The sequence below is a fragment of the Macaca nemestrina genome, chromosome 11, assembly GCF_043159975.1.
Source record: "Macaca nemestrina isolate mMacNem1 chromosome 11, mMacNem.hap1, whole genome shotgun sequence".
NCBI classification, from domain to species: domain Eukaryota; kingdom Metazoa; phylum Chordata; class Mammalia; order Primates; family Cercopithecidae; genus Macaca; species Macaca nemestrina.
In genome coordinates this window covers 138,617,022-138,631,999 of record NC_092135.1, presented here as the reverse complement: position 1 = coordinate 138,631,999, position 14,978 = coordinate 138,617,022, and the positions used below count along the sequence as shown (strand labels likewise).

General features: G+C 59.5%; 1 protein-coding gene across 2 annotated transcripts; it reads right to left on the bottom strand.

Moving 5' to 3' along the window:
- Positions 1–5,486: 5,486 nt before the first annotated feature.
- On the bottom strand, positions 5,487–14,825 carry LOC105473786 (arginyl aminopeptidase like 1). Of its 2 annotated transcripts, none has more exons than XM_011727817.3 (11): positions 14,194–14,825; positions 11,619–11,759; positions 10,929–11,080; positions 10,294–10,410; positions 9,837–10,072; positions 9,557–9,670; positions 9,054–9,166; positions 8,588–8,696; positions 7,447–7,677; positions 7,222–7,364; positions 5,487–6,613 (listed from the first exon to the last, which is right to left on the bottom strand). In XM_011727817.3, exons 1-11 carry the CDS (start codon positions 14,716–14,718, stop codon positions 6,320–6,322), a joined length of 2,175 nt encoding a protein of 724 aa, XP_011726119.2. In that variant the 5' UTR covers positions 14,719–14,825; the 3' UTR covers positions 5,487–6,319. The 2 variants fall into 2 exon arrangements, with proteins under 2 accessions (XP_011726119.2, XP_024646174.2); XM_024790406.2 differs by having other exon boundaries at positions 7,447–7,644; positions 14,194–14,774.
- Between the last annotated feature and the right edge of the window lie 153 nt (positions 14,826–14,978).

The window sequence follows — 14,978 nt, the reverse complement described above, 5'->3', positions numbered from 1 at the left end:
GTCTCTTGCTTCCTGTCTCGCCATATTGCCACATAATCTCTGTGTGTGCCCCCGCCCCCTTCCACTTGGTGCCAGGAGTTGAAGGAGCGTGAGGCCCTCACCAGGTGCAGCGGCCCAATCTTGAAATTTCCACCAGAATTTTGAGCCAATTAAACCTGTTTTGCTTTTTTTAAAAAATAAATTACCCAACCTCAGGTATAACAGCGTGAAACAGACTAAGACACTGCATATGCCCTGTGGTCCCATCCACTACCCCTGCGTGCAGAGATGTTCCATCAGCCGTGAAGAACGACATTCCCCCCCGGGATATCTGGAGGGGCTGTAAGCAGCTTGGGTTGGTGAGATAAGAAGGGGTTTGGGGGGCAGCTGGTTCGTGATCCTGGCGGCCTCAACTGCAGGCTCTTGGTCTGAAGTATTGTAAAGTACGAGAGCCTCGGGGCCCTCACTTCAAGGAGGGAACAGCATCCCCATGCCTCAGTATTTGAGGATTGTAGGAAGATGAGAGTCCTTCAGGTGGGACTGGTTCCCACCATGACCCCACGGCTGGCCAGTGGACTGAAATACATCTGACCACTTATTTCTCAGGTTCATGGGTGTTGAGGAGGAGCCCTATAGAATCAGCCCTGTCTGCCTCCTCTCATCCTGCCACTCCTCTTGTTCTGTCTGGATGACTGCCCTTGTTTTTCAAGGGAATGTTCCCTGTCTTCCTCAGCCAGGATCTTTTCTGAACTTGACATCTCCATTTGTTCAGGGGGCAGTAATTGGGCACTTCACTGTGCTGGTCATTGCGTTCTCATGGAGATGCAGAAATTAAAAATTAGTATCTTGTCCATATACTGCCCAGAGTTAGAAAGGATTGCTCTTCTGTGGATTTGTCTCAGGTCCGGTACAGTGGGGGTAGGGTCCTACTCCCTTTTCCTAGCCTAAAGGTTCCAGCTGAATCTTCCCAGGCAGGGCTGAAACAGGAACCATTTTAGTCTTTGCTGCAACCCATGGTCAGTTCTCCAAGAAAAGTGAAGAGGGTTCCACCTGGGACAGTCCTCAAGGACTCAAAGGGCCAAAACACATGTACAACATGTTGAGACACTGCGTTTGTGTGATCACACATTTCAGCGGTAGGTATTCCTGCCTCATTTTACTGATGAGGAACCTGAGCTTCAAAGGGAAGAGGTGACAGCTCAGGACCACACAGCTGTAGGTAGGAGGCAGGAAAATAGGGTCTGGGTGCAGGGAACATAGGCCGATTCACACTTCAGTTATGACAGGAAATATCTTCTCCATAGGGCGTAGGTCAATGACTTTGTAACTTCATCATCTCCATCTACATAGTGTGTACCCCAAGTAACCAATGGAATCATCTAGAGGGTATTTAAACTCCCAAAAATTCTGTAACAGGGCTTTTGTGTGCCTATGCTCAGGCCCACTCCCACACTGTGGAGTGTACTTTCATTTTCAATAAATCCCTTCATTCCTTCTTTGCTCTCTTTGTGTGTTTTGTCCAATTCTTTATTCAAAACGCCAAGAACCTGGACATCCTCCACTGTTAACAGTAAGACACATCAACTCCTTAGAGTTGGGGCAGCCAGCATAAAACCAGGCTGACCTCAGCCCGCTTCATTCACTGCAACATGAGGAATGGATTCTTTGTTGGCAATATTTTAGATTGAGCTTTTTTTCTCATAAGTATAATACATGCTTAGTAAACAAAACAGAGTGGGAATAAATAAATAGGGTACATGCTCCTTATAGGAATTTTTTCCCAAACTATTGGTATGAAGTGGTTTTGTGTTCTTCAATTTTATTACGAGGATTATGCAGATAATTTCCACAGTTGACTGGTTATCTGAGGTGAGCATATTTCAGATGTGGGCTATTTTCTGCATTGTGGGTGTTGTGTTCCCTCCACACTGGAATTTTTCTGTTTGCTCATTCATTTGGAACAAGGAGAGGTTTATTTGGGCCTGGCTGGATGGGTGGGTAGGTGGGAGTGATCTCCTTAACACTCTGCCTGTGCCTGTTAAAAGCCCCTTAGATCTATGCTGGGCCTGGCAACTCCGTGGACACCCTTGCCAAGCTCTACCTTTAACTGGCATGTCCCTGCTCTTGGGCTTCTGTCTGACCAGGTGATTTTTCGGAGAGATGGGGGAGGGGGGAGATTAACAGCTGACATCAGATTCCTTTTAGTAAAAGGACAGTCTTTGTTGGGGAAAACACCGTGGTGGGTGCTTGGGTTAGAGCCCTGAGGGCATGGCTACCTGAGGTGGCTTAGCTTGCAGGGTGCAAAGGTCTGATGGGAAGGGAAGAGAGATGTGGGGGAGAAAATGGCTAAAGAAATGAGGCTGAGTTGCGGGGTTGGGGGAGATGAAGGGCCATGGAGGGGACTCCTGGAGGGTAGAATGCAGGCCATGTTGAGAATGAGGATGCCTTGATTGATTGGAATTTTTTTTTTTTTTTTTACTCTCCATGACCTAATATCCCCAAGTTCATTTTCTGTTGCTGTAACAATACCACAGACTGGGTAATTTATAATGAAAATAAATTTATTTCTTACAGTTCTGGAGGCTGGGAAGTCCAAGGTCGAGGGGCTGGCATCTGGTAAAGGCCTTCTTGCCACACCATTCCATGGGGGAAGATGAAAGAACAAGAGGACACATAAGCAAGAGACAGCTAAACTCATTTTTACAACACATGCTCATGATAATGAACCCACTCTGATAATGACATTAATCCATTCATGAAGGCAGAGACCTCATGGCCTAATCACTTAATGGTTCCACCTCTTAATACCATCACAATGGCAATTAAATTTCAACATGAATTTTGGAGGGAACATTCAAACCACAGCACTGTTCCACTGAGTTTTCATTTTTTAATAATTGCTTTTAAAAAAATTTCCAGGGTCTCTGGCTGGTTCTTTTTTATAAACTACCTGTTCTTGTTTCACAAGTGCCTCTTCCTATGTTATAGTTTATTTCAAAAGTCCCCTTTAGGTCTGAGATTTTGATTATATGTGTTCTAAAGTCCTTTTCTGATTTTTCTGTTGCCTCTGTCTCCTCAGGTTTGGGTTGAGTGGCCTGTTTTCCTTCACACTGTGTTGCTGTCCTGGGCAGGTGATTCTCAATTGTGCCTTACCTTTATACCTGAAGTTCCCTAGTGTTCTATGCAAAGCATCTGGCCTCAGGAGAGAAGCACCACCAATAAGTCCTAGTTAGAGTAGGGATGGCAGAGAAACACTCTGGGAGACAAGTCTGGACTGAATAGGTCATGGCCTGAGGGACTTAGAAAACCGTATTTGGACCTCCAGGGCCTAGGAATTTGCATTGGTCTCCCTCACTGCAGCCTCAGGCTTCAGTTCTCTAATCTGTCTCTATAGAAACCAATCTTTCATCAAGCTTCTTTTCCCTTTTTGAACATCATCTCCTCCTACCTGCCTGGCTAGGCCCTAATCCCCAAAATGCAGATCTCTCTCACATTCTGGCCTCAGCTCTGTCATTGTCATTAGTGCTGTTTGCCATCTATCCCCACTTTTGTGCATGTGGTGGGGTTGCAGCCCCTGTGGTTGTAGGCCCTTCAGAACTTCCACTGCCAAGTGTGAGCCCCTCAACAGCTCTCTTATCCCTGACAAGGTGCCTGGAAACATTTGCGATCTCTATCCCATCAGTATAGGTCCCAGAGTGGTCACATTGAAGAGAATCCACCCTTCCCCTGCCAGCCTGAGGTGGGCCTGCAGCATGAGAAAGCTTTGTTGGGTGAGACGTCTGTGCCTCATAGTTGTCTAGCTGGAACATAACTTGGCCTAATAGAGAAGCTGGCTGCTAGAAGAGGGATGCTGTGCTAACAAAACATGTGACCTGCCAGGATTTGGAATGTTGGCAAGCTGTTAGGTGGGGCAAAACATTTGGTAAAGCTCAACGGTGATGACTCATAAGGCAGATCGTGAGCTAAGTGTGCATGTCTAGTGGAGAGGCTGGGAAACAACCCTGGCCTGAATATTGGCCAGAGGCTGCATTTGACAAGGGACTACAAGAAAGCGATGAGCTAAAAAAAAAAATCTGCACCTGCAAGCTGGGAGGAAAAGGAACAAAGGCCAGGAACGCAAGGACTTGAGGCTGAAAGAGCCCTCCTGTGCACCCCACGGGCAGGTACAGAGCCAGGACAGATTGTGGCGAGGGTGCCATCCTGGATCCAGATGCCCTCCTACGCCCCAGGTTATGATGCTGGGCACTGCTGCTGAGTTTCCCAAAGGCAGGTGTCAGGCAGAGGTGCGCAGCTCAGCAGTGTCCGGAGGTGGCGCTGTGGGCGTGGCTGTAGGCACCTGGAATGGAGTCACCTGCAGACCACAGAGTCATTTCGAGTTGAATTGCAAAAGAAAGAAGAGCCCCGGATGAAAGTTTGTGACTACTGGGACTTGAAAAGAACCTTGGCGGGGAAGAGGCTGAGAAAGCAGTTCTGCCACTGAGGAGGGCTCCTTTGAGGACACCATCAAGCGTGGCCAAGGAAACAGGAAAGGGGTCCTCACGAGGCTGGAACCCAGGCCACAGAGAGCACGACTTGGGGGAGTGGGGTGTCCACTCCCAGACAGGGGCCCTGGCTGTGCCTGCCTGGCAAGACTTCAGATGGCCATGGAGCAGGGACTGCCAGGTGCCCTCCACACCCACTTTCACAGGGGTTACTGCAGTCGTCCTATCCCTGGGTGTGAGGGGCAGTGACGGTCTTCTAGCTCTTAGGTCTTTGGATGGGGTGGCACCTCCCCCAGCCCTGATGTGAAGAAGGTACGTGAAGCAACCCATGCAGAGACGGCCCCAGACCCTAGACTGGAGTTGCTACCGCCACTGGAGGGGGATTCGTCTGCCCTGGGGAGGGGCGGGGCATCCAGAACAGGGAAGAGGGTGAGTGGGACATTTGGTGGCTGGGGACTGGATGGTGATAGTGTCAGGGTTATTTGCCCAACACCTCCTGCCCTCCCCACTTCCTGGCTGCCACGTGTGGAGTGGAGCTGTGACTGGGCCTGGCCAGTGGGTTGAGAGAAGAGGCGTGCTGCTTCTGGGCCACGGCAATGTTGGCCAGGTGTGTGTGGCACTGAGATGGTGGCACCACATCCTTGGGGACTCTGAAAAGCAGCAACACCTATTGCCTGGGAAAATGGAAATCTCAATTCTCCGAAACCAAACATGCCTGTCACCTGGTACCCATCTTGGGACAGGATCACCACTTGAGGCTGGGATTTGGCTTAAGCCACAAAGGTGAAGGCCCAGAGTGAAGGTGACACATGGCCTCCCTGTGACATCCAGAGGCCACTCAGGCCCAGGAGGTCCGGCCAAGGGGCTGGGCAGGACTCGGGGAGCCTGCTCTCAGGCTTGTGTATCAGAGGACAGGGCCACACCCAGCTCCTGACCAGCTGCAGGTTCCAAGTCCTGGCAGGCCAGCCCACCCTACACAGCCGGGAAGATGCAGAGGACAAAAGTCGAGAGAAAGAGGGAGGGAGATCAGGTTTGCAGAGTGGAAGTTTTAATGGGACCATCACCGTGATACCCCATCGCAGCAGTCCCAGGCTGGAGCCCCAGGCCCCGTCCGCCTCTCCCAGCATGGTGAGCCTAGAGAGAGCACCAGCACCACCTCCCACTTTCCCTAGGGTATTGCTGTGCCCATGTGCCTCCCACCCCAGGAAGCCACAAGAGACAGGCTCCCCAGACTCCCCCTGGGTCCTGGGACTCCCTGTTCTGAGGGGCTAAGGTTGCCTGGGGCCAGGGGGCCCTCCCCAGGGACAACTGTCCTCTCCCTGTGTCCCCTGCTCCCACACTGAGGGAATGTCTGTGTCCTTGTTCCTCTGCCAGGGGCCAACTGAGGCTGCCAACCCCAGGGGCGGGGTGCAGGGCTGTGCGGGGAGGGTGGCTCAGATCCCTGCAAGGAGGCGTGCTGCAGGGACAGCACAGCCCGGGCCCCTGGCAGATGTAAGGCACAGTGTGGCGGTCACCATAGGGCTGCTGGGGCCCTTGCCCCAGGCGCAGCACCTGGCAGGTGCTGGCATCCGGGGCTAGGCACAGCTGTCAGTGTTGAGACAGGAGGCATGGCGTGTGCGGGCTGGCCCCAGGGCCTGCAGTGCAAGAGAGCTGGGAGTGGGGAGGCCAGGTCCACAGGTCTCTGCCGGACACAAGGAGGTCCCTCTCCCCATTCTCCCTGCCTGGGAGAGCCCAGGGGAAGGGCTTGTGGGCCTGGGCAGAGCTCATGGCCAGAGCCATAGGCGCAGTCATGGCAGGCCTGGCCCACAGAAGGCACAATTGTGGTGTCTGGGAGGTCGAGGGTCAGCCCGCCAACAGGGCTAGGCAGACACATTGACGTCCCTGAGAGAGATGGCACTGCTGGGGGCCTCATCCCCAAGCAGCAGGGCCTGTGCGTCTGAGTCTGTGTCTGCTTCAGCCCTGCCCAGCTCCGTGCTGGGCTCTGGGGCAGGCTCTGTGCTAGAGCCCAGGCCCTGGGACAGGATCTGCTGGATGGCTCTGCGCAGGTTGGGGTGCAGCCGGCCCTGCGTCTGGTAGAAGACCTCCAGCGCGAAGGACTTGAGGGCACCGGTGCAGAGGTCCTCGTACAGCGGGATGGTGTACATGCGTGACATCTGCAGGAGGGTTACTCAGTCACACTGGTGGGCTCCCCAGGCCCCTCGAGCCAGCCCACCCTGCCAGACCAGCCGGGCGGCTCTCCTACCCCTGGCTCCCCAGTTTCATCATCAGGGCTATGGCCTGGAATCTGGTGTCCAGGAGGCCTGCCATTAGCCTCTAACCTCCACCCCACCCTTCCAGGCCGACCATGGAGTCCCCATCTCCAGGGAGCCTGGGCTGGAGGGAGCACATACAGGGAACAGGGCAGCCAGGGCCCATGGGCCTGAGGGCTCTGGGTTCTCTCTGAGGAGGTTGGACATCCCCTCTGCCCAGACCTGGACGCTGAAGGCCCAGGGCCCAGCAGGCTGAGGTGGCCTGGACCCCAGACTCCTGCTCCCAGCTGGTCCCTTCCACAGCTTCTCCAAGAACTGGTGGAGTCCAGGCTGCCCTCTGGCACCTGCACCCGGTGCGTGCCCCCACTCCCAACAGACCCCTACGTCTTCCCCGCCCCATTCTCCAGAATGTGCCTGGCCTGCCCCAACAGCTCAGACTAGGGAGTCGGGTGGGACTCCCACTCCGCATGGCTAGGCCGTTCCAGGCTGCTCCCCTGGGCAGGTGACTGCACCTGGCTCTCCAGGAAGCGCCGCACCCTGTGGAGGTCAGGATAGTAGTCGTTGCGGACCACGATCTGTAGCCAGCGGATGCGGATCTCAGCGTTCATCGAGTCCAGCAGGGAGGAGTAGCACTTGGACAGGCTCATCACCACCTCTGCAGGGCAGGGGGCAGGTCAGGGCTGAGCTGCTGTTGTACCCCAGCCCCTGGGCCACCCCCATCAGCTGCAAGGACCCACCCTGTGGCAGCGGGGACCCATCCAGGAGCCGGTCCAGGAAGAGTGCTGTCTGGAAGGTCCTCCACTTGGAGATGTCAATGGCACTGGCTGAGGCAGCTGCCTGGTCCAGGGGTTCTGCGGTCCACAGCTGGAAAAGGGCCTCCACGGGGCGGGTCAGGCTGGATCCCTGAGACAGGTCTGGCTCAGCCAGCGGCGGGCCTGTGGCATTGAGCCAGCGCTCGAATTCCAGCCCTGGAGGGGAGAAGTGACCCTGGGGTCCCTGCCCGGGCTGGGGAGGGGCTGCCTGAGCAATCTGCCCAGGAGACCCCAGACCCTGAGTGTGTCCCAGGCAGGTGGCCTGTTCCAGGGACATGGGCCGTTCAGGAAGGCGGGGTCAGCTCCAGCCAGCACTGCCACTTGAAGCCACTGAAGGGGCTTCTGTGAAGGGGTACAGGGAGGCAGAGGCTTGGGTTGGTGACCCAACCACGCCTCTCCTGGGTGGAAGACAATGAAGTAGTCTAAACCCAACCTCAGTGCTGGCAGAGGCCACCTGCGCCATGAGCCAGCAGGGGCGGGATGGGGGCAACAGGCTCTTAAGATGATGTTCCTGCTCTAAAAGGGCAGTGCCCATCCCCTACCCACAAAAAGCTCTTGGTGCACTTGCTGTACCTTCCAAAACTTGGTGTCACCATGCACAGCCCTCCCAGTGGCACCTCACCACCCTCCAGCAATTCTGGCCTCTCCCTCAATGTCTGAACCCTGCAGTGCCTTCCTGGGCCCCAAAGCCCTCAGACCCTCAGGGACACCCTTAGAAGTGATGCATAAGCAGGGCTGGCTGCTGTTTTCCAGCTCCAGGACACCCCCATCACCCGTCCTTCCTGCACCAGGCCCTTTGCACACCTGGTTTCCATGGCCCACTTCCTGGGAGTGCCTAACTCGGCCCACTTAGCCTTGTGCCACCGCCCCCAGGCAGGTCCCCAACCCCAGCCCTGTTCTCATAGCATACCGGCCTGGGGCCCATATGGTCCAGCAAGGGTCGGCTGAAGGACAGACAGTGAACTGACTGGCCTTTCCTCCAGGCGGAGCAGCCTCTCAGGCAGCAGAGGCCCCGCCTGTCATCACACCCACAGCTCCCTGACTGCAGCAGTGGGGTCAGCCTCACCTGCCCGGCAGTCCACGCTCTGCTCCTTCAGCTCCGGGAAGAAGCTCAGGAAGGAGTCCAGCAGGTCCTGGGCCACCACACTGGTGAACTTGTACTTCTCCACGTAGGCCTGTGTGGCAGAGGTGGGGCCTCAGCAGGCCTGGAAGGGCGGGACACAGGCAGCCCCACGAGAGGCCTGCAGGGCACGAGGTACGTGCTGGACACAGGGCAGGCGCAGAGGCAGCTAGTAGGCATTGCGGAGCCAGCATTTGGCACACAGGCCCTGCCAAGTGACCAAACGGAGGGTGGGAGAAGGGAAGGTGGCAACCCAGGCACTCCCCACAAAGAAAGGCAGACTAGGTCACAGCCAGGCTCACAGGCCCCTGCCAATTCCACCCCAACTGCCAGAAGAGCAGGCAGCCCTGTGAGCTGGGGAGGGGCTGGGGGCAGGTGGCAGCAGGGCCGTCCTGGGCACGGGGCTGCTCACTCGGAGAAAGTCATCAAAGCGCTGTGGGTCTCCGCAGAGCTGGGACAGGTAGTACACGAAGCAGTAGCCCTTCTCGTAGGTGAACAGGTTCATCAGGTGGCTGGGATTCACTCCTGCAAGGTGAACACCCACCTGGGCTGGCGTCCGAGACCACCAGTGTCCCATGGGACAGGGAGGGGCGGTGGTCAGGCTCCGAGGAGCAGGAAGGGCCGAGGGCCACAGTCCCTCACATGTCCAGATGTGTACTGACGCCCTGGGCACCCCTTGGGGAAGACTGAGGACTCACACGCCACTGTGACCGGTGCTCAGAGCCAGGGAGGTGGCGGTGGCTGTGGGAGCCTGGGGAGGCCTTGCCCAGACGAGGGGCTCTCAGCTTGGCCTTGGCAGGGGTCCAGGCACAGTAGGGGACAGAGAAGCCACAGCCAGCACACACGAAGGACAGGCAAGGAGGCCTTGAGGGGTGACATCCCCGGTTCCAGGAGCGGGTCCTGAGGAGCAGGTACCTGGCTCCAGCTTGACCTGCAGTTTGCTGACCGGGCTGTCCTCTCCCAGAAGCTTCATCTGCCGGTGCAGGGCATCCAGGCGGAAGGCAGTCTCCAGGCAGGTGAAGGCAGCACCTGGATGGGGTCCGGAGACAGGGGAGAGGTGAGGGGGTGTAGGGGGAGTCGGGGGAAGCAGGGGGTGTGGGCACCTGCAGCATGGCAGGGGAGCCAGGCTGGGCTTTCTGCCCCTGGCTCAGTGCCCAGGGCCCCCAGTGGCTGCCCTCCCCGGCCCCGGCCGCACCGTAGGTCTCGGTGGTGATGCGGCGCTGGGCATAGGTGGCCAGGCCCTCGCTCAGCCACATCTCTTCCCACGTGGCGTTGGTGACAGCATTGCCGAACCAGCTGTGGGCCACCTCATGGATGACATCGATGACCAGGAACTCATCGCTCTCCAGGATGGAGGAGATGATGAAGGTGAGGCAGGGGTTCTCCATGGCCACGATGGGGAAGGAGGGGGGCAGGAAGACAATGTCATACCTGCACCGGGAGGGCAGTGAGGGTGGCAGACCTCAGGGCTCAGACTCCCACCCCGCACACCCACACCCCACCTTCTACCCAGCGGGGATCAGCCCTGCCCCTGCAGTGAGCTCCGCTTCCTCCCCAGGAGATGGGGACAGGACACCCCAGGGGTCAGACGAGGGGCTCCCCCTCTGACTCCTCCTTCTAGTCAGCCAGGTCTACAGGTTCCCAGGGCCTACCTGCCCCACATGTATGGCCCATACAGCCGCTCAGCTGCACTCAGCCACTGCTCCACTGCGCCCGACAACTTGCTGGTGGCCGTGGGTAGGAGGCACGGCTCGGCCCACACGCGGCTTCTGTTGCATGCAGAGAGGGTCAGCTGAGGCCGAGCAGCCCCAGCCCGGCTCACCCCAAAAGGCTCTCCCACTGCCCTGGGGCTCCAGTAACACCCACACCTCATCCAGCCTGGCTGACCATCCTAGCCCGCAGCCTGCCCTGCCTCACTGGGTGGGCAGCTACCCTGGCCCTTCCCACAGCAGGGGCAGAGCTGCATTCTAGGGGCCACTTAGCTCATTTTATCTCTGGGTTGAAGGCACCAACGAAGGTGTGAGGGTGCTAGGCTGTGCGGGGGCCTTGGCAGGAAGGACCAGTTTGCAGGGCAGGCACTGGGTGGGCCAGGCTGCTGGGTCTGAGGGCACATGGGTGGGAGGGCCTGGCAGACAGGGCCCTGGCAGTGGCACCAAGGCAGGGGCAGGGCTGGCCCAGAGTACCCAGAGGTCAGTGGGGGTCCTCAGCAGGGCAGCTGTGGATACAGGTCACAGATCCCCGGTGGGGCTCTCCCTGAGGCCTGGGCAGCCCGGAAGGCCCTCCCTACCTGGGCCCGATGTCTGCTGGCTTGAGGTCTCCGGCCACCAGGGCCACGAGGTAGGCAGGCACGGGATGTTCCATGTGGAAGTGGAAGACGCCTTCTTCCTCCATGTACGCACTCTGGGTGGCACTCATCAGCACCTGCACCCCCGATGGCGCCTGTAAGGAGGCCAGACTGAGACCAGGAGGCCCCACCATCAACACACCCACGGCCCAGGCCAGGGAGCCTGTCAGGTTGCCCCACATTTGTAGCAGGAAACCCTACATCCCCATCAGGGAACGTTTCTGTCAGAGAACTTTTCTCCAGAGACCTGCCACCCTCCACTCAGAACCCCGAGGTCCCAGCCTGCAAACCTCATCCCAGTGCAGAGGGTGCTGCCAAGCTCAGGCCCGGTGACCTACAGACCCCACCAGAGATCAGCAGCTCTGTCTGGAGACCCCTTGTCTGGGGCCCCTACAATCCCTCACCCTGGGTCCAGGACCCTGAACCCCTCAGGCCCGTTGGAGGCAGCCCAGCTTCCCCTGTTCCCTGCAAAGCAGCTCCTCCCATAGAGTAGGGAAGGTGGGCTCCTGCTAGCACTGTGGCGTGCTGGCAGCTGGGGCCACAGTCCAGGCAGGTAGGAGCAAGGGGGAGGCGGTGTGGCCAGGCTGCTGGGCTGTCCTGGGAGCAAGGTGATGGCAGCTGGCGGCCCCTGACCTTGACGACGGCAGAGTAGGTGCACTTCACGGCAGGCGTGTCAAAGCACGGGAAGAAGGAGCGGTTGCACACGGAGTGGCCCTGGGTGAAGACGAAGGGCTTGGCGCAGCCATAGGTCAGCTCTGGGTCCAGCCACCAGATCTGCGGGCAGGATGGCACATCAGCAAAGGGCCACCCAGCTGGGGTGCTGGGCCCTAGCCACTAGGCAGCAGCCTGAGAGAAGGCAGGAGGCTCTGGGAGGTGACGATGGCTGGATTATCTTGCTGAGTTCATCGAGCGCCAATAGCCACCCCCTAGCTTTCACTTGCCTGCTGGGGCAGGGGGACATCGCGGGCAGGTGACCCAGGGTGTGGCCTGCACTGTGTCATCAGGGCCAGACCCCAACCCAGGCAGGAGGCCCTGTGTCAGGGAGCCGACAGGGGAATCTCCCAGCTAACACCAGGGCGAAGAAAGGGAATAGCCCATCATTGCATTATCTTAGCTTCCTTAGGGAAACTAAGGCAAAGTCAGAACACACTCATTCCAAATTCCCAGCAGCTCATCTGGTCATGGCAGGAAAGGGAGCCTGGGATGTGGAAGCTGGGAAGCCAGAGCCTCCTGATGGCTACACACTGGCAGGCAGCACACCTGAGCCCAGAGCCGCCCTGAGCCCAGGCAGCCTCGCCTGGAGGGACCCCGCAGGAGACAGGCTCCAGGCCAGGGAATGGCAAGCAGGGAGTGGAGGCCAGGCCAGAGGCCCCTGCTGGCAGGGGACAGGAGTGGCTAAGGGAAGGATGGCCGGGGCCACTGCCTGGAGGCTGGGGGCTGTGGTGAGTGCTGTGGAATGGGTGTGCTCACAGCAGCTGCTGCCCACCTAAGGTCATGCCCTGGCAAACCTCTCATCTGCGCCATAGCTGTTGAGGCTTTCCTCACCCCGAGATGCTGAGGCCAGGCCCCAGCCCCACTGAGAAGCCCGCACCCCTGGGCCCTCCTGCCACTATCCTGCCGCACCCATCTCATCTTCCTTCCAAGAATTCTGACCTCTCCAATGAGGGCAGCTCAGAGTCTGGGAGGGGGACCCTCTCCCAACCACAGCCACATTACCTTCGTCCCGAGTCAGCCCTGCACGCCGTCCCCACCCTCCCCTCTGCCTGAATGAGATTGTCAAGGCAAACTGAATTGCTCCTCATGCATGGGCCCTCCCAAGACCATGAGTGGGAGACGCCCCCAACACCTTCTGAGAGTGGACGAGTGGAATCCACAGCTGATGGCCACTGACGGCCCGGAGGATCCCAGACCAGGAGGGCTGCCTCCCCTGCAGACCCAGCCAGACCCCTGCCAGCACTCTCAGATCTCTTCCAAACTTCCTGTTGGTGTCCTGGCCCTGCCCCAGCCGGGCACAGGCGTCTTTTCGTTCCTCCTAAGCCCTGGGCTGCCAGGGTGTTCAGGACCCACCTGGGGAGCCATTCACAAATGCAGCCTCTCCCTTGGGGGTGCTGGGACCTGGGAATTGGTATGAAGGAACCTCACTGCAGGAGTCTCCTCAAGGCCAGGGAGAAGCCCATCCCTCAGTTCTCACCTGTCATACTGAGAGGCATACTTGCCACCTGTCAGAGCCCTGGAATACCACAGCAGGGGTGGGGCTGGCTGGCCAGCGGCCTGCACACCCACAGGGGTTCTGGGAGGAAGGTGAGGTGGCAGGTCCTGCTTAGGGCTCCTGGGAAATGTACAGGAAGCCCACAGGGGTGCACTGGTCTGGGTTCTTCCTGCCCAGATGTCACCTTGGCTCTTTGTGGCTTGACGCCTCTCCACCACCCTGTCTATTTATGTGCCGTGATCAGTGACAGCTGGACTTCCCAGCACCTCCACAGCTGTGTGTGTGCTGCATATGTTGGGTGTCACATGTGTGCCATCCATACCACCTGGGGATGCAGTATGAACCCCCATGCTGTAGGCAGGAAAGGCCCTGCTCCATCCTGTACACACCCCCACTGGTGGAGGTGGAGGGGGTGCTGCAGCCACAGCGCCAGCCTGAGCCACCTGGCCTTTCTTGCAGAGCCTCTAGAGTGGTGGGTACCCAGTGTGCAAGCCCTGCAGAGCCTATGTGTGTCTATGTTGGGGTCGCGGGGCCCACTGGTCTCAACACTCCACCAGTGCTGGCCAAGGGAGCCCCAAACCGAGCATCACAACCACCCCCCTCCCATGGCCCTTTCCTCTGCCTCTGGCTTGGACACATCTGCAGGCCCTGGTCACATGGAGGCCCTTCCGCAGCTGACACTCCAGCCCTACCCTCGGTGCCAGGATCCTGCAGATGTACACCTTGGTGGGTGACAGAAGCTGCATGTACCCAGGCAGGGACCGAACACTTGAACGGGAGGCTTCCCTGAGTGACATGCTGTCCGGTGTCCCCGAAGGACTCTGGCCTCTATGCAAAGGTCCTAAGGGCTCACAGGCAACAGCTGGGAATCACCGGGGTGAGGGGAGGGGGGCACCTGTAGGGCACAGATTCGCGTCTCTCAGCCTGGCCGTGCAGCGAGAGGCTGCTAGCATCGCCCTGCGGACCGGCCCGCAGCCCCGGCGCCCGCCCCGGACTCACGGCGGGGGCGTCGGTCGAGGTGTAGCGCAGGATAACCTGGAAGGGCTGGTGCGCCGGCAGCTCGGGCGGCAGCGTGACGGTGAGCGAGGAGCCGTAATCGGTGAACGGGTCCACCCTGAAGGCCAGCGGGCAGCAGGCGGGCTCGGCGCCGGGCGCCTCGGGGAAGGCGGGCAGCGGGGGCGGCGGCGCGGGACCCGGCCCGGGGGCGGAGAAGGCGAAGGCGCAGGGCGTCTCGGCGGCGGCGGGGGCGCGACGGAAGGCGGCCGAATGCAGGCGCAGGGCCGGGTGCGCGTCGAGCACGAGCGCGCGGGGCGCGGGCCGCAGCGCGCACAGCTCGAGCACCAGGCAGCCGGCCAGCTCGCGCGCTTCGGGCCGCAGCTCCAGGCCCAGCTGCAGGTGGCGGAGGCGGAAGAGCTGCGCGCTGGAGGCCGAGGCCACGTCCAGGGCGGGCGGAGGCTCGGGCGGCGGGCGGACGGGCGCGGTCTCGGCGCCGGGCGCCTGGCGGCAGCAGCACTGCGCGGCCATGGCCGCCGGCACTAGGTGAAATCCATGGGCGGCGGCCGCGCCGGGCCGCGGGCAGCGGGCTAGGGGCGCCGGGCGACGGCGGCGGGGCGCGGGCACAACAGGAAGTCGCGCCGGGAGCCGCCCGGCCCGGCCCCGCGCCGTGCGCCGCCCCGCTCGGGCTCCGCTCGGCCGCCGCCGGGGGCGCTGTGCGCGGGGCCCGGGCGCGGGACCGGGGCGCCGGGCGGGGAGGGCCGGGAGCCAGGGGCGCGGGGAGCCGGGGA

Bases quoted from the DNA above. Each gene is read 5' to 3' on its own strand.
- LOC105473786 (XM_011727817.3), bottom strand. From the start codon at position 14,718: ATGGCCGCGCAGTGCTGCTGCCGCCAGGCGCCCGGCGCCGAGACCGCG. The intron at 11,081-11,618 runs GTCAGGGGCCGC...GCCTCCTTACAG, and splicing joins CCTACTCTGCCGTCGTCAAG to GCGCCATCGGGGGTGCAGGT. The intron at 8,697-9,053 runs GTGAGCAGCCCC...TCTGCCACACAG, and splicing joins GCTTTGATGACTTTCTCCGA to GCCTACGTGGAGAAGTACAA.